At 43.4% G+C, this 18,978-nt stretch overlaps 1 protein-coding gene across 9 annotated transcripts in view; it reads right to left on the reverse strand.

Moving 5' to 3' along the window:
- Positions 1–18,978, reverse strand: part of ank1b (ankyrin 1, erythrocytic b) — a 62,165-nt gene that overhangs the window by 21,906 nt on the left and 21,281 nt on the right. For 6 of the 9 annotated variants that reach the window (XM_035608359.2, XM_035608357.2, XM_035608362.2 and 3 more), the window contains exons 2-23: positions 13,180–13,281; positions 9,453–9,551; positions 8,520–8,618; positions 8,120–8,218; positions 7,251–7,436; positions 6,931–7,029; positions 6,642–6,740; positions 6,397–6,495; positions 5,873–6,070; positions 5,471–5,569; positions 5,103–5,201; positions 4,397–4,495; positions 4,033–4,230; positions 3,692–3,793; positions 3,384–3,482; positions 2,929–3,126; positions 2,730–2,828; positions 2,347–2,445; positions 2,017–2,115; positions 1,130–1,222; positions 867–939; positions 695–715 (exon numbers count right to left, since the gene is read on the reverse strand). In XM_035608359.2, the coding sequence (XP_035464252.1) occupies positions 695–715; positions 867–939; positions 1,130–1,222; positions 2,017–2,115; positions 2,347–2,445; positions 2,730–2,828; positions 2,929–3,126; positions 3,384–3,482; positions 3,692–3,793; positions 4,033–4,230; positions 4,397–4,495; positions 5,103–5,201; positions 5,471–5,569; positions 5,873–6,070; positions 6,397–6,495; positions 6,642–6,740; positions 6,931–7,029; positions 7,251–7,436; positions 8,120–8,218; positions 8,520–8,618; positions 9,453–9,551; positions 13,180–13,281 (2,458 nt within the window). The remainder of the gene's footprint in view (positions 1–694; positions 716–866; positions 940–1,129; positions 1,223–2,016; positions 2,116–2,346; positions 2,446–2,729; positions 2,829–2,928; positions 3,127–3,383; positions 3,483–3,691; positions 3,794–4,032; positions 4,231–4,396; positions 4,496–5,102; positions 5,202–5,470; positions 5,570–5,872; positions 6,071–6,396; positions 6,496–6,641; positions 6,741–6,930; positions 7,030–7,250; positions 7,437–8,119; positions 8,219–8,519; positions 8,619–9,452; positions 9,552–13,179; positions 13,282–18,978) is intronic. The other 3 variants (XM_035608358.2, XM_047329497.1, XM_035608361.2) reach the window with 2 other exon arrangements.

Genomic DNA, 18,978 nt, shown 5'->3' on the forward strand with positions numbered 1-18,978 from the left:
AGTAAGACGGAGCCGCACAAAGATGACCAGAGATTGATTAGTACAAAGCTGCACAGGTGAATACAAAATGGTAACACGATTAAGCAGAAGCAACACATAGAGAACAGATTGAGAACGGAGCTCGCGCGGGAAGAAACGCTTTGAAAAATATGGCACCGTGATTTGTTTTAATTCCGAATGTCTTCGAAGCAGGAAGTCAACGGCACCAACACAAGCAGTAATTGCGTGTCGTTAACAGAAGCATGTCGCAGCAAGTGTGTAATCAGTGTATTGATCAATTAGGCTGTAAAAGGCAAGGAGCGACTGCAAGGCTAAATTAGAAGGAAGCCGTCTGTCTTTGAAATGCTGAATTAATTGGAGTTATGTCAATAATGAGACCAGGAGCAGATGTGCATTGCACGCTTGTAAAAGGAAAACGTTGCGACTACATGCTGATGAGAAACAGACAAGTTTCTTTTTTCTTTTTTTAAGTAAATCTCTGCGCAAGAGGCAGAGAATAACTACAGAGAAGACAGAGATAAAGGAAAGCAAACAGGGCCGGAGTCGAGAGCAGACTCACAGGAAACTGATAAAAAAAAAAAAAAAAGACAATTAGTGACGCACAGAGAAAATGGGTAAAGTACAAATTGCAATGAAGGCACAAGTTCACCAAGCCACCGGACCGGACAAGGTAGAGATACAGACACACTCCTACCTAACGTTAGCTGGGCAACCCCTACAAAACAAAATGGGAAAGGTCGTTATAAACAGACAAATACATGTTTGAATTTGATATCTCAGTGTGTCTTCTCCTACCAAAATAGTCAGAGCTGAAAATGAATCATCAAAGCTTGATGTGTTTCACACAATGGAATCAGATAATCTACCTTCATCCTCTGAAACATCCAAGATCTCATCCACAGTCTCGGGAAAACTCATCCGATGCTTCTCTGTAGTGATCTGTGAAGAGCAGAAGCAGGTTGTGAGACGGAGAGGGGAAAAAAAACCTGATGGAAAATGCTGACTTATTTTTGCGCGCCTGATCATGACGAGGACATTATTTCATTGAACGTCTGAGTCATGATGTGTCAAGGCTACTTCTCTGCGCGTTTGGTGTAACCATGCGAACCGCGTGCGACGCGCTGCTCACCGCAGAGACGGACTCCTCGGTAACCAGCTTCAGCACGTCAATGACAGAGATGTAACCCAGACGCTTCGCGATGCCCAGGGGAGACGTGCCATTCTATACAGACCAAATATTTCAAATTGATTTTCATCTATGTTCACAATAAAAACATAATGCTGTTTCCATTCCTTTTAGAAAGTATTTGATAGTACAGTGCGCTTTCACAGCAATGCGATAAACTTTTCAAATATTTCTCAGAATACAGGCACAAAACAAAGTAAATAAACATATAAACCATTAAATCGAAAGGCAAATTAATGTAGTATATAGTACATAATACAAGATGTAATACAATATATTTTTTAAAATTATGTCTATCTTACTCAAAAAAGTGGGACATTTACCATTGTCCACGAGAAAACAATGCAAAGTAAAATTGATAGTATTTTGTGTAATTACATTACATGATTTATTAGATATATGTTCAGCAACAGTAAACTATATACAATGCAAATATACGATAGAGTATCATCAGCATAGAGATGAAAGGTGACTGGAAGTCAAGTGGGTGCTCATTTATGCCACGAGACAGAAATGTCAGATCACCACAGATGGGTTAAGTATCTTCACTCCAGACAAAAAATAGAGTTCCTGCCATTTCCCTTTAGAATATCTAGGAGGCGGTTAACCTTCTGGTGGTGTCAGAACAAAATTGCCATTTTGTGAAACCTGTCTTGGGAGAGATCACACAGTAAGTATCATCTTAGTAGGATGCCTTCACAGACTCTTTTGAAGAGACACACGTTCATGTTTCCACAAAAAACAGAGTGGGCCAGTCACTGTGGATGCACAAGGTTGAGAGAAAGGTCGAAACAGGATAACGGGGAGAGATATTCCTTAAAGTGTCTCACCGAAGTGATCTCATTGGGCTCGGCTCCGTTTTTCAACAACAGGGTGACGATGTCAGTGTGGCCCTGCTGGGCTGCCTGGTGTAGAGGGGTGTAGCCCATCTGGGAAGAAATAAAGAGCGAGGTGTTCAGGCACCAAAACAGGAAACACAGAGAAAACAGAACTGACATCTCTGATTTAGATAATACCAGTGTCGCTCCTAACAGGCGGCTAATACTAATCGCTGGTGGTTAAAGAAACAAGTGAACTAAATCACACAGCAAGTGAAAAAGGACCATATGGCACACAAGTCATACATAGTAAATAAGACGAATGAGATAGAGATGGGTTACCCTCGTCTTGCTGTTCACATGAGCCTGCTGCTGCAGAAGGAACTTCACCATCTTAATGTTGCCATAGTGACACGCCACATGAAGGGGCGTGTATCCCATCTGAGACGAGGGGAGAGAGAGAGAGAGAGAGAGAGAGAGAGAGAGAGAGAGAGAGACAACTGTCGTTCAGTGGCTTCATGTGAAAATGTGTGTTAAAGGGTGTCAAACATATTTCATAGATAAAAAAAATCTTACAATGGTATTTATAGTCATTATTCTATTTAATTTAGGAATGATATTACATCAGCTCGTGATCAACATCAGCAATGTATGATAAGCTGACAAAGTGACATTTTTCAAGTCAAGTTAATTTCCTTTTCACTAGTGGAAATGGTGCAACTCACCCGCGAAGCAGCGTAAACGGAAGCTCCCTGTTTGACCAGCGTGTCAGAGATGCCCACGTGACCCTCCTGAGCTACAAGATGCAGAGGGGTCAGTCCATTCTAAAAGACAGAAAATTAACAGGAGAGATGAGAAATCTGTTTTGTTGGATATGATATACAGTGTAGCCATACATTTTTTTTTGCCATTGTACTGTTATACCTTGTTTCCCAGATTCACGTTGGCCTGTTTGGAAATGAGCAGAGCCACGATGTCCGGCCGTCCCTCCTGTGAAGCCAGGTGCAGGGGCGTGATGCCCTGGAGGGACTCGGCATTGGGCGAGGCCCCATTCTGCAGAAGACAACTGGCCACCTCCATCTGGTTCTGCTTGGCTGCTATGTGCAGGGGAGTGTAGCCGTTCTGTAGAGATAAAAACAAGGACGCGGGCATCGCTAATCGTCTAATTTTAGATAAAACTTGAATGCTGTCGTGAGAGAGTGCCTCAGGGTGCAACGATTGTTATGGAATTAGCAGTATTTTTAAGCACCGCACACTGATTCGACCCGTTTTGGTATTTGTGTCAACGGTGGGTTGGCATGCCCTTCGGCCTGCCTGTGTGAGCGCGTGCACACACACACACACACACACACACACACACACGTATGTGGGCATCTTACTCGAGCTGTGCTGTGTGCAGATCCTCCCTTGCTGACGAGAAGTCTAACAACGTCCAGGTTGTTGTGATGGACGGCCACATGAAGGGGTGCCAGACCGTTCTGTTAAACACACACATAAATGCACGTGTGCACATATATAAACCAATAGACATACACACACAGAAACACACGTATACTGCATGAAACACGTGCTAATCTATCAAAGGGCTGACACTCTAGAATCATTTCTATGGCTCGTCACAGCCTTCTAAAGAGGGCGTCATCGTTTGACGAGAGTTTTGAGCCACACAGATCACAGATGGTCGCACCTTCCCAGCTGCGTTTGGGTTGGCTCCTCTCTCCAAAAGTAGTTCTGCCACGTCCACCTTTCCATACTTGGAGGCCACATGGAGGGGAGTGAAGCCCTTCTGCTCCAAAGAAAGGAAACAACAGAGCTATTATAAACCATACTGTTGTCCATTCTCTGTACCATTCTCATATCTTGTTATGAGCTGAACCAATACTTGTATCTAACAGCATTCAAACTAAAACTTCAAAAAGATATGTTATTTTTCTCAGTTAAGGCTGAAATGCTGTTGAATTGACAAAGCATTAATCCCGATGCAGTTATCCCCCCCCCCCCCCCCCTTTGTCATGGCTTCTACTCTACCTTCGTCATCTTGATTTGCTGTGCTCCGGTGTCCAGCAGTATTCTAATGATGTGCACGTGTCCCTCACGTGCGGCGATGTGTAAAGGGGTGTGGCCCGCAGTCGTGGCCGAGTCGGGGTCGGCCTTGTGCTCGAGGAGCAGCTTGACAAGCTCCTTGTGGCCCATGCGGGCTGCACAGTGTAGAGGCGTCTGGTCGTCCTGGACACAGAACGAGGAGGAGAAAAGGGGGTTTGACATCGCTACTAAGCAGGTGACCCATCATCAACCTGCTGCTAACTTTACTGTGTACTTGAGGTATTTGACTTTTTTATTTGACAGTTTGTTTCTGGTTGTGATGATTGAACTTGGACTTCACTGCTCCTACCTTAGCCCTGGCATCCACTTGCGCGGAATTCTGCAGAAGGAACTGAGCAACTTCACAGTGTCCTGCTCTGGAGGCCATGTGGAGGGGAGTCTCCACTTTCTGGTGCAGGTGAACACATACAACCACTCACGTCAATTTACATACTTACATGTCAATTGTGTGTATATCATTTTCAATTCATTCATCCATTACTGTATATTTGTTGAGCATTTAGAGGTTCAGTTTGTCCAGATATTGTTATTTTTTTATGTTTGTCTATTGTCAGAATTTCAAGACCAAGGTCAAATATTTTTTTTTTGTTAATGAAACAAATCCTCCAATGTATACACCTGGTTCACGTGAGGGCTCATGGTTCAGATCAGTCTATTTAACATCAGTGATCCAGAAATAATTAAAAGCTCATCCCTCAATATCATTTTTTAACAACACCAACTTTATGTGGCGGTAGAAAAAGAAACTCGAAGAATCTTTTGCTAATTGCTTTTTTTATGACTTTCAATATTAATGTTTTCCTGTCATTAATGATATCATTCAGTTATCATTCAGGATTTCACTTTTTTCTTAAAAATGTGAAGAGAGAGGGGGAGTGTTTTTTTGTAACAGATCTAACCATGGATAACTTAATGTTGAAAAGTGATCTTAGAGAAAATATAAGGAAACAAATGGACTTTGGTTTAGTTTTGGGTAAGAGGGGGGGTGTTCTCACCACATTGGAAGCATTGGGCGAAGCCCCTCTTTGGAGCAGGTTCTTCACTATGTTCAGATGTCCCATGAAGGATGCTACATGAAGAGGAGTGAGACCAGACTGCAAACACAGACGGAGAAGAGTATATGAAATTAAAGTAAATTCTAGTCGATTAGACTCTTCTGACAGTTTAAAAAACTTAAAGACAGATTCTGACAACCGACAGGGGATGTAGGAATTTAAAAATACAGCGCCATGAATGTCCTGCCATTGCTTGACCTCTAAAGTCAGATCTACGAAGCAGCAAATGAAGCCATAAAATACTTGAGTTGAGTTCCCTTTCTCCATGCCAGAACAGACTCGTGTCCTTTGTGCTCCCACCGGCTCACCTCTGTGACAGCCTCTAAGGAGGCCGAGTGCTTGAGCAGCAGGTCCATGGAGCGCATGTGGTTCTTCTTGCAAGCGATGTGGAGAGGTGTGAAGCCGTTCTGGAAATACAGGGAAAAATAGGTCACAACTAGACCATACATGTGTACAGAGGCCTTCTTCTGTTGTACACTAAACATTGTGACTGTATTATAACTGTTTCCAAAATACATTCTTTTGCAATACAAAGATATTGTAAAAAATGATCTGGACAATGACAGTCAAGTAAATAATTCCTAAAGAAGAAATTCAAAAACGTTCATTGATGAATTGCGAACAACCTGAAAAATCACAAAATCCTGTGTCACTGCAACGATTTCAACCTTCTTCAGTTTTAAATGAATGTAAAGAAGCAGTTCAGTCACCAGAGCGCGTGCATTGGCTTTGGCCCCTTTGTCCAGAAGGACTTTGGCCATGCGGTGGTGACCACAGTGGGCTGCTACATGAAGGGGGGTTAAATGGTCCAGCGTGATGTCGTCGATCTCCGCGTTGTATTGCAGTAGCTGCCTGACGCAGTCCATGTGGTCCCCCTGAGCCGACATGTGGATGGGGGACAGACCGTTCTGCAGGAGACACAGAACGGGACAGAGGGCGGAGAAAATGAAAAGGAGATGGCGGAGACAGGAGATGGAGAAAGATTTGTCAATGTTGCCAAAATAAATTCCTGTGCATGTGTCACTGCCAAACGATTCAATTTCCCCATGTTCAGGAAAGCAGAGTCCTCGGAGGGATGATAATCACTCCGCGGGCTGACGTGGTTCAAATTTAAAGTGCTCAGTTAACAGGCCGCGGCGTCAAGACGTCGTGATTTAACACAGTGGATCATTTGGAAAGACTGACTGCGAAGCTTTCCAGGGATAATCGTCGCAGTGTCTCATTAGTCACACACCTTGGTTTTAGCCTGGATGGGAGCACCGTGTTCCAGCAGGAGCTCAATAATGCGGACATGGCCATTCCTGGCAGCACAGTGCAGAGGAGTCAGCTCATCCTGCAGGGAGATGAGGAGGTGAAGGAGTCATTCGGGAAAGTGTTAAACCACGTTAGAGACAGGAAGGAGGACACTAGCAGGGAGGATAACAGATTGTGGGCTGTGGAGGGGCTTTGTTGCATAACTGACAAAATGCCACTCTCTACCTTTGTTACGGCATCAATCTGCGCTCCTCTGTCCAGCAGTAGTCTGACCATCATCACATTTCCCCTCCTGGAAGCTATGTGAAGGGGCGTGATGCCATTCTAGGGAAGCAGAGGGGGACAAAAAATGTACAAAAGTATAATGGACATTGTTCTATTACAACAACGACATATATAGGGAAAATATAACAGTCACTATTCCTTTATTTTCCATTTTACTATCTTCTCTCTGCACAGAATGTTTGAACTTACCGCCATTTAATACTTTTGCTTGCGGCTGAGACGAACTCACCTTGGGCGTGAAGTTTACATTGGCTCCTCTGTTCAGCAGCAACTGGGCTACGCTCATGTTCTCATAGTGGGCTGCGATGTGGAGAGGCGTGAAACCAGTCTGCAGAGGGAGAGACACGATTGAAGAGCGCAGGAACACGAGTGTAAACACGCTTAATTACAATCTATTAATATCACTGTGAAAAAAGCAAGGTGAGGAAGTACATGACACAGATTATGCAACAGTTCAGGGATTACATAAATTGTAATATTTTGTGATATTGGATTAGAGGGTTTTCTTTTCACTCGCACAAACAAATCCCCGTTGATCTCTTTCTTCACCTTGCTGAGTACATCGGCGTTCGGATCGTTCTGCAGGAGCACTGCGGCGGTCCGCGTGTCGTCGTTCCGCGCGGCGATGTGCAGTGCGGGGAGGCGGACCTTGCCCTTGGTGCCGTAGTTGATGAGCAGCGCCACGACGTTTTCATGGCCCTGCTGCAGGGCTACGGCCAGCGGAGTGAAGCCATCCTGAGACGGAGATTGTGAAAGTCACATTCGCCTATTCATACACACATTCAGCATGTGGACTGGGGGAAGCAGGGGTTCGAACCACCGACCTTCTGGTTTGTGGATGACCTCTATACATCCTGAGCCACCCCCAGCCAACCGGGCATAAAAAAAAAGCCCAGCATAACTTTTTAAGAAAACCACAAATTCATATTTAATTATACCTACAAATATTCCATTATCAAACAATTTTAGGAAAAATGCCAAAAGCATTTTGACATTTTTCATTAAAAAAAGAAGCCAAACATAACTTTTTGAGAAAACCACAAATCCACATTTAATTATACCTACAAATATTCCATTATCAAACAATTTTAGGAAAAATGTCAAAAGCATTTTTTTTCATGCACAACAAACAAATGGACTTGGAAAGCACGAAATGGGTTTCAATCAGAAAACTATCCCACAATATTTATAATTGCAGCCGGCACAAATAGCAGCTTTGACATTTGCAGGTTAAGTGGCTTGTTTTGATAAAATGAGATTTTAGGACTTGAGCAGTGGTTCACTTTGCTAAACCGGCCTTTTCTGCAACGTGCCAACCGCCGATGCTCAAGGAGCTAATCACTTATCATCAATGTGGCTACTCGGGGAAAACGTCGGACAAACCCAATGTCAAACAGGCAGTTTGAGGACACACGTACCTCGGTTGGGAGACTCTGATTGGCTCCGTTCTCGAGCAGGAACTTGACCACCTCTAAGTGATTCTCCTGCGCTGCCATGTAGAGAGGACTGAACCCTTTCTGCAGCGGCAAAAATACATGAAAATCACACAACGATGGAGACCTCAGCCCTTATTACGAGATGTGCTGGCAGAAAAAAGACACACACACAAACACCGACCTGGAGACATAAATAATTCACTGGTGTTTACCTTTACAAGGACACACACACACACACACAAGTACATTGCACTTGGAGATATTGTACGTAAATATATGGAGAACTCTGCTGCAGATGTGTCATATACACTAGCACAATAACGCACACACAAACACACACACACACACACTCTTCTCTCGCTCACAGCTCGCGGTGACTCACGTGTGACTGGGCATTAACGTTGGCACCGTAGTTGACGAGCTCAGCCACCACTTTCTCCTGCCCCGCCAGTGCAGCGATATGGAGAGCAGTGTTCCCTTTCTGGAGGTCACACACACATAAACACATAAACACACACACACACACACGCACACAGAGGGTGAGAGATGAAAATAGAGTGAATGAGAGGAAAACAACTGAAAAACTAATGACCTTGACCTCTGCACTTAGAACTTGATTCTGAACTATATCTAGTGTTTTGAATCCAGCCAAAAAATAAATTATGAACTGTTTTTTGCTGATGAAAGCAGCAAAATTTGTTCTAATTCTAAGTGCTAAGCTAAATGAGAAGCAAAACACCCACACTGTAAATAATTAAACGAAAAGTTTTGGGGAAAAAACACAAGAAAATTGACTCTGCATAAACATTGCATATACCTGTTTTAATGGATGAGAAAACTGTGAAATACATGATTCTTTTCAACGAAAACTGATTCTACTAGTTAGTAAATATAGGTGAAGGATTAGTGAGAAAAAGGATTGAATCTCTTCTTGTACTTTATGACGATAAAACCCCTACTACAGAATATTTGTAATTTTACATATATATGCTGAATATTTAAATAATCTAGTTCTTTTAACGTGTTTTTAATTCTTGAATATCACATTGTTTTAAAATCGTATTTTTATTGCAGGCCAGAGGCTCAGCAGTAATTTTACTAAACTGTCCAAGCGTTGGTGGATACGGTTGTCAGGTGATGGATGTCCTCATGGATGCTAGCTGCAGTTCAACTGAACCACAGATCTATACAATATCTATTTAATAGTTCATATTAGTAAATCTATGAACTGGAACAAGCCCATGAGCTGAGCCAAAGCTGCTTCGTTCATTTCAGTTCTCTGGAGAACGAGCGTGAACACGAAAGGACAACGTACCTTGGTGGTGGCTTCCAGCTCAATGCCAGCGTGTAGCAGCTCCAGAACCATCTTGACGTGACCTTCTTTCGAGGCCAGGTGTAACCCGTTGAGACCATTCTTAATGGGGGAAAAACATTACAATTAGAGTAAACATATAGGGTAATAAAATCACATTAAAATATGGACAAGTCGTGGTAATAAACTCTTGAACATAGCATCTTTGTCTCAGAGCTTCAGTAATGGCAATCGGGTTAATAATCAGGATTATTATTAATCACAGTCGGAACTGAAAATCTCTCAGGGCAACATAACGAGACATGCCAAGCTCTTGTGAGATGGAGTGATAAAAAAAAAAATACTGTACACAGCAGTGAGTACCATCTGCTACCTTCCTGAATGAATTAATGGAAGTGATCTGTGCAAAGACGGCTCAGAAATCTCCATACATTCCTGCCAAAGCCATCGTTGGCCACCTGTGTCCTCGTCCCCTCCTCCGCCTTGTGTCACTGTGGCGTTGGCTCCAGCCGCCAACATAGACACATCTCACCCCTTTTTAAGAATTGACATAATCAGTACCACGGTCTTTGCGTTGTGCATTTCTGGTGCAGAACATCATCAAAACTCCAGTTTTCAATTTTCCACCTGTTTTGAATGCAACCAAATTACAGGCGGACATTTAAGAAGCATGAGGATAAAGGAAACACACTGTGTCCCTCAGCGTCACGCCCCTCGTGAGCAGTGCAACATATGCCCCGTCTGCTCCAGCTGTGCAGAACACCACTCGTCTAGTTACTGTATCTCCAAAAATAATTGATAAATCAGCCGGGACTGTAGGACTCGGACTGTAGGACTCGGACTGTTGGACTCGGACCGTAGGACTCGGACCGTAGGACTCGGACCGTAGGACTCGGACTGTTGGACTCAGACTGTAGGACTCGGACTGTAGGACTCGGACTGTTGGACTCGGTTCTGACAACATGAACAACCTGCTGGAGGAAAAGGGAGGGGAGGGGAGGGTCTGGCAGACAACTGTTCCATCTCAGTGGTCCGTTTTTCGGTCTCATTGTCTCGTCTTTTTCTCTCTGGCTGCCCTCGAGTCGTTCACGTGCGTGTGACCAATGTGGCCACCAGGGGGCTTCACGAGCCACCCGGCTCCTCTCTCAGGCTTCCCATCATACTGCAGTGTCACCCAATTCAAATGGGAAACATGGCCTTCGCAGCGGGCATAAACAGAGTGATGGACACACACACACACACACACACACACACACACACACTGTTAAACCCAGTGCGTGGACATCGATGTGCGACTGAAGCCGATAACATAACAACACAAACTCGAAAATATCACTGATGACACGGTTGTGGGAATGACATGGAATTATTGTGGGTCGTATCGATAGTTATTATTTAGTTGATTACAATTTTAATACATGTTAAAAATGTACATTTCTTTTTTATTCCAGTAGTCGTCTGTCTCCCCTTTCCCTTTCTCAAAGTGCCTTGAGACAATGTATGTTGGGATATGGCCCTATACAAATAAAATTGAATGAATTGAATGAATCTATCACTGTCTTTCCACTTTTCTGTGTGTGTGTGTCAGTGTGTGTGTGCATGTGTGTGTGATGTTTGTATAAATAGAACAACACACACAGAGGGAGCTGGTCTTTCATTCTTAATGCCCAGACTTCCATCTGACTGCCACTACAGCACACAACACACACTGACGAGCGACTGACACGCACACACACTTTCACGTTTGTCCCTCGTGACACTGGAGCTGTTGTGTTGTGGTCATGACGCAACAGGATGTAAGCGAGCAGCGAGTCGGGCCGAAGATTAAAGGAACTATAATCGAATTTAATAAATTATGTATGTACGCCACTTTACACACAATGGCAGAGATTAAGGACTCTCTGGGAGTTGTGAATTATTCATTTTCTTTTCGGTCTTTTTTTTATTATTTTTGCCTCTCATTCAGAATACAGTGAGATCACGGCGGGTCGTGGTGCTTTCTAATATTCCAGTAAAGACGAAGACTAGACTTTGCACATTTTCTTCTTTCTCCGTTCACAATTCGTTCCCACTGTGTGGCCGTTCTTTCTCACACATTTATTGCAAGAGGCAGAGACGTGGTGATTCTTTTTTTATTCATAATTAGCTTCTTCTCAGTGCTCGTCAGTTCCCTCTGCAGAGACTGAGAGAAACTCATCCACTGAATTGATCAAATTAATCCGGTCCAGCAGCACATATTCTGATTTTGTTGAGAACAATCTGATGATGGTTTAGACCTTATTTATTTTTAAAATCATGCTCTCAGGATTATCCCAAACATCTTGACTGAGATTATAAGACCCTTTGCTTCTTATGGTCACAGCAAAAAGGTTGTATTAATATATATTAGTCTTTTATACAGTTATACATATTATTCCAAAGTCAGCGTTGCCTCTCGCAGTGTAGTATTCCATGATCTGAACCAAAGGTGAGCCAGAGGGCAAAGAGTAAAGGAACCAGTGAAACCAGACAAATTACTGTTTAACTTAGTTTCCCTTTTTCTCCAATAAGCTGCCGCTGGACATGAGGGAATGAACTGGAAGGTGGTTTCAGGGAAAAGATCATATAAAGTGTTATGAATTTCTGCCCAACTGTATAAAAAAAAATACAATCTAGGCCAGAACCAGTGGAGCAACATTACCGACCCGTTCTCTTGCCTCGCTCTGCCCCTGTGATGGACATGGGCTTCAGCAGGAATGTTACATTTTTTACCCTGTAATAACAGTTTAATATGTCCGTATTAATATTCATGGCTACTTAATCCGCGAGTTCTCATTTGCAGAATGGATTGTGACTCCTCGAGAGTACGAGCATGGAGAGTGAGTACGGCTGTATCCAGCCACTGGATTTACACGTGAGTTAAAAGGCCAACGGCAATGTTAGGGAACTGACAGAAACAATAAAAACACATGAGGGAAATATTCTGGAGTCAGTTTAATCTCTTCATATTAAAAATGTCAAAATGTTGGATTTACTGTGATGCTCGGAGCTGATATTGTTGTGCAGTTGCTGCTGTTTTTCTAAATTAAATTCCATGTGTTTGTTTGTTTCATTGTGTCACAAATCGCTCTGGTGGGTGCTTTTGAGTTCTTTCACACTCCACAGATGCAGGCAGGGAATGTGCATGAAGGCAACACAAACAATGAGGATGAATGGAGGGGGGTCTCCAACAAACCAGATGAGGAGTCTGTTCCTAAAACCGGAGCAAATTCTGTCCCGTGCATTCACATGGTTTTGGGGGACGATAAGTCTGACAGGGACCAGGAATCTATATTTTGCTAACTACGCTGGAGACTTATTCATTAAAACCAAGATGGCGCTGTTGGAGGTTTCAAAACGGAAGTTCCCAAACCGACGGGGGACGTCGCAGCGGGTGACCACGTGATCGCTGTCCTCGACAGGCTCAAACACCACGGAACAGCGCCGAGAGACTCGATGGATGAGAACCACGAAAGGACCGGTAAACTGCTCACAACAAACTGCAGACACAGACGCTGCGAGGACGCCGCCTGCGACGCGTTCACATGGCAACGAATCAAGAAGACGGACAGGAGATAACAGCTGAGGACGTGGCCCCCGATTTCCATTAGCGGTACATTTTACAGGAAGTGCGGCTACACCGTGACGCGTTGTCTTATCTGGATACGAAATGACACGGTCTTGTGGCGGATGCCGATCGAATCCATCTTACTTGATTGGCTATGTTGATGTTGAGTCCGTTCTTGATGTGATCCAGAGCCTTGTCCAGGTTCCCTGAACGAGCTGCGCGCAGGAAGCTGGTGGACGCATCAGCCTGCAACGGATAAGAGGACACGTTAAATAACCAAAAGGAAAGGAGAGGAGGAGAATACAGATCTACACACGTAAAAAACTCAACATGGAAGGCAGGACCACTGTTGCGGAGCAGGACGAAACCTCGTCCTGTACAAATACCATCCCCGTCTGCATCTCCACATGGGGACAAAGTTGCACTAAAAGCCCCAGTCGGGTTACAAACTGTATTCCGATTCAATATTGGAGAAAAAAACCCAAATCGCTTAAAAGGCGAGACACACGGCAGGGAAACAGGATACCGCGACTCGCCGTCTCACCGGCCCCCCGCGAAGAGGCCAGAGAGATGTCAGACTTGTTGCCGTCGAGCTTCGCCCACACGGCGAGCTTGGCAGGCGTTCATAGCCGAGCGCACTTCGCCACGAGCGCCGCTGTCTGCCTGCCTCGTCTCAGAGGGAAAAGAGCCTGTGGTGTGTGTGTGCGTGTGTGCGTGTGTGTGTGCGTGTGTGTGTGTGTGCGTGTGTGTGTGTTTGTACGCCCACGACTGAATTCATTCATCAGCCAACAGTGTAATGCAGCTGACCTGCACAATGAGACGTTTCCAATGCCCTGAAGAGGGAAAACCCTGCGTAATGTACTGTACTCTTGACCCCCCCCCCCCCCCCTTTCCACCTCTGGCACCGGCAGCTTTACCAATCTGTTTGAGCCGTTACTCTTAAGCGCTTTAATTATACCGAACTGCTGAAACACACGCCTGCCCTTTTCCCAGCGACTGAGACTCGGGGTTTTTTTCTCGTTTATTTTACTCCTCTCACATCTCTTATCTGTGTTGATGCAACACGAGCCAGTGATCTTTTGTCTGTGTGAATGACGTCGTGCGGCCTATTCGATTTTGAATCAAACATACAAACAAGTGAACTCGCTTTTACAATAACCTCCGTCTCATTTTACCGCAACTTCAACTGTCTTTTAAAAAATGTATATTTATGTACTCCAATGATTAGCTGCTCGACTCCCGTCTCCAAACAACAACTCCTCAAGTGGGCTCCTTTGCCATTTTGTAGATCAAATCCTAATTTTACAAAAAATTCAAGCAAAAATCAGCATGTTTTTACAGTGTGTGCTACACCAAGAAGCCATGTTGTCAGTTAGCCCACTAACTTAAATAGAACAAAGGGTCCGGATGCTTTTTAAAGTCACAGTATATTAAACATACTTTTCGTTGAAATCCTAGTCTCCTTTGGCGTTTGTGTGCCTCTATTTTCTTCAGCGCTCGCATCCCATCGCTAAGTGGCCTGGTAGCTACGCGATCTTTTCACTCATCTCATCTCTCGGCTTTGAACATGAGAGCCGTAGACATTACTCAGCATAAGAGAACTGAGGGACAGGACTTCAAACAGCCGCTGACAGCAGCCTCTCCACTTTCCAGAGCGTTGGTACTGTGTGTGTGTGTGTGTGTGTTTTATTCGCTGTCTGTCGCACAATGAATATTTTAAAACGGGGGAAATGGGCAAAACATGTATTCATGTTCATGTTCATTCAATTTTTAATATCACAGTAAATATCCTAAATTTTTTTGCGTGTGTGCGTGTTGATGATATGTCACTGATCACAGCCTCCACCTGCCTCCCTCCTCCTCCTCCTCCTCGTCCCCATGACTCCGCCCTGCTCTGCTTCATGAACCACATCATTTCTGTGGGCATTTATCATATGAAATATGATCTTGTTAATGAGTGCCGGCCACACGCGTGCGTGTGTGTGTGTGTGTGTGCGCGTGCGTGTGTGTTTTGAGGCAACAACAGCCCATGAGTCATGAGCTGACCACATATTGGAGAAAAATTGAAAGTCTGGCACCGCCGTCCACAAACTCATTCTGGTGTTCATGTTGCTGTCGGGCCCGAATCCATTTCCCTCTTTGCTCCACCACCGTCACGACCGTCGCTCCCTCCCTCCATCTTTCCTTCCTTTCATACTCTCCCATCCATCACAGAGCTAGAAAATCTGCCTCTGGCAGTTCAGTTCTACTGCATCTGAAATCATAGGGTAATTTTACACTAAATAGTTATTGTATTATTGAAACGCCCTCGCTATATTCATCACTCAGTACTGTACGAATACTCGCTGCACCTCACCTGCCTGAGCCGAAATCAGATTTTCCTTTACCTGCTCCCTCTTCTTCTTCTCTCTCTCTCGCTCACACATCCAACTATGTCTTCTCACATCTATTGACAATCGCCATCGGTGGTTCCTCACTTTATCTTTCCGAACGTACTCTAGAAGTCAATACAAGATCAATAAAATAACATAAGAGCACAATCTCAATTCAGAAGAGATGCCTTGGACAACGCATGAGGCGTCTAATGTGTGTTCAGGGTCCTAAAACATTTTGAGACGTGATCCCCGGGCCAAAAGCAGCAGCGTGTGGTCATGAAGAGTATGTCACACTTTATCTCAGAGGCTACAGCCTCAGGTGACTGCTGCAAGAATTTTACGATTGAAGACAGGAGACACAGTGTGAGGCCAATTCACTGCCAGGGCGCAATTTCGATTTCTGATTTTCTGTTCTACTAGAAAGAAAACGTGACTCAGAAAACCAAAAGTTTGCTTAAATGTCAGCTTCACACTTCATGGTTCATTGAAACTAATGGATGAGACAGTTTTGAAGTTTAGGGGGGAGAGAGTCAGAATTTTAATAATCTTAATTTCGTTTTTTTTAAATAAATGTTCAAGGTGAGATTTTTAAAGACAAGGGTCCAAAAGCAGCAATTGTGGACGACTCTTATGTGCAACATTTCCAGCAACTTTTAAATGTCAAAAATAGTGGGGATGACGTAATCTTACAGACAATCAAGTGATTAAAGTGGAAAAAAGGAAAAAAAAACATTTTAATATCACATAAAACATAAAAACTAGGACGATGATGTAGCGTGCATACCTCCACCAAGGCCCATCAGTCGCCTAAGAAACCACGTTTAAATCCACAAGACCTGGATTTTTCATTTGGATACGTACCATATTGCACACGTCATGTATATCAGTCTTCCAAATATGCCAGATGTAACAAGTCAATGAAATGCTGTGTAGAGGGAAATCCACTCCACATCAGCCAACATCAAGTGAGCATATTACCTGGTCCTGTACCTTCAAGACTTTTTCACAATGCATTAAGAAGCCCCTGCGGCAGCTGACGAGGACACAAACAAAATGTCGAAGAAACAATGTGCACATCTTATTTACGCTGTTATTAAAGAGCGTTATTCCTCAGGCTTCGGCCAAACTCTCAGAGCCCACAGGTCGGTCGGCGCTGACCCACGTGAGCCGAGGGGACGACACACACACCCGCCAAGATACAACAAGAGAGCGGACAGTTGATGGCAGAGACAACAAACAACATGAGGCATGATAACATAAAATCCTTGAAATTATCACCGCCAAATCTAACAGGTATCACCGATTCAGAATTCATTCTGTATGACCCCAGTTTCGACTTGCAGGTGCGTGACTGGAGTTTACCGTGTCCTGGATTTACAGGCGTGTAGCTACACGCATGAAAACACACAATTTTGACTTCTTATAAACACATACAGGAGCCAAATACACCAAGTGGTTAATGATTAATGCAGAACACACACATGGCGTGTGTCAATATTGCTGTTAATCTTATTGAAAGCTTTCAAGCTATGCAATTTTTACTTCCACCTCCTTCGAAGATGCATGCAATATTGGCATATGATTCATTTAATTAAAAATAATTATAAAACATTTTATTCTATATGTTTATTCACATCTGTAAGGCCACACGTATACAGGTAATATGCTAAATGGGGCTAACAGCACACAAACAGAAATCGGATTTAATACTCTGATAACAGACAGACCCGTACGCTTCGTGCTGAGCCTAAAATAGATTCCTTTTCGACGAAAAAAAAAGAAGAAGAAAAGAAAAGTAGATATTACAAAAGCCAGAAGAGGCAGAGACGTCAGATATTAATACGGAGGCAGAGGACAATGGATCAAAACCGCCATAACCATAAACGTGGGGAATTTATCATCTGTGCATTTCTATAATAAGCAAATACGTTTTGGGCACATACACACACGTACACAAACATAATGTTAAAAAGACAGACACCTGGTCAAGACGAGCAAGTGGAAGAAACTAGGTTGAGAGAAACCAGTCTCACAAGATGAATAACAACTCATCCCTTAAAAGGGAGAATATTTAAAAAAAGAAGATAGAAAGAATTGAGTCACACTCAGTGTAAGCTGTTATATAAACCGCTTGGCGGTGTAAACTTCACATGTATAATATGACAGATTGAATGGCTTGAGACGGTGATTTGAATTCTTCAGAAAGATTTATGATCAGAATATGTCAGGAGTGATTTCGTTGTCACCATCGCAGGGTTCTCGCTTTTGTCTCCGGACCTCATACTTGCACTGTTTTTCTTCAGTCATGATTTTTTGGGAGGGGCTGAGGAGCAGACAGTCCATAAATGAATATCACAAACTCTCCGTGCGGGAGGGATTCGATGGTTCTCTGACAGAAGCCACTGACGGAAAGCTGCGTATGTGTACTTATTGTGGCGACAGCCGCAGTCACCTCCGAGTCCTCGTGTCACTTCAAGTTGAGGATTCTCGTCACATTTCAACATGCATCTCGTCTCCTTCGCACTTCGGCCTGCTGCGACCACACTTCACTACCACGAGCACGGGAAAGAGTGCGTTTAAGTTCAGGTCTTTTCAGTGTCAGCCCTTAATTTCATAATCAACCCTGTTGATTATGAAATTGGCAGAAAAGGAAGGTGAGCAACGTTTTGCCTGAGAGACTCACAGAATTCTGCTTCTTTTCATATTGACATGGTCTCTTTTATTAGATAATTTACAGTGTATTGTGTGTGGAGCATTTTTTGCTACTTTCTTCATAATTTGACATAATTGCAAATGTTGGTGTAAAATGGAGCGTGACACTGAATCTGGTGCGTCGTCATCAGAGCACTCTCTCCCTCTGCCAAGGCTGTAATATTTTTGTTCCCCATCCGTTTGTGATTTGTTGATTTGTAAATTTGTAGATTTGCGACTTTCTTCTTGTAGATTTACCACCCAAATCTCTGATAATATCCAAGTTTATTTTCTCATAAATGTACGAATTTAACGTCAGAAAATTATTAGTTTTTTTTCTCAGAATATAATACGCCGTGAATATAGATCAGATATCATCATAACTCTGAATCAAGGTGGATGAAAAATATGACAAGGAAAAGGCCCATTCACCAGGATTGCTTATATTTTCAGCAGAAACTGAACCTGAAAAGTTACTTAAAACTTATTATTAAGCATTTATGTCTGTCTCAAAGTAACAATCTTCTTCTCTGCGGCGAAAAAACAACTCAGGGGATAATATGTGCCAATGTGTACCAGTAATGATGTAAGACTTATCACCGTCTGACATCACTAAATAGAAAAATAAGAGGGAGAGAATGGGTGTAAAAACAAAGAAATGGACATATAGAGTAAAGGTATCTCAATATCTCACTCAACACTTAAATGCCAGACACAGATCCATCTCTACAGAAAGATGAAGAAACTGGAATAGGCAGCAGTGGCTGGAGAATCAAAGGAAAGGTTTAAACCGGTGCAGGAGCTGAAGCAGCATATTTAGTGGAGTATTGTGATGAATACCGGTGGACAGTGAGTCGTAGATTATAGGTCTGGACGG

Source organism: Scophthalmus maximus, chromosome 20, assembly GCF_022379125.1.
Source record: "Scophthalmus maximus strain ysfricsl-2021 chromosome 20, ASM2237912v1, whole genome shotgun sequence".
NCBI classification, from domain to species: domain Eukaryota; kingdom Metazoa; phylum Chordata; class Actinopteri; order Pleuronectiformes; family Scophthalmidae; genus Scophthalmus; species Scophthalmus maximus.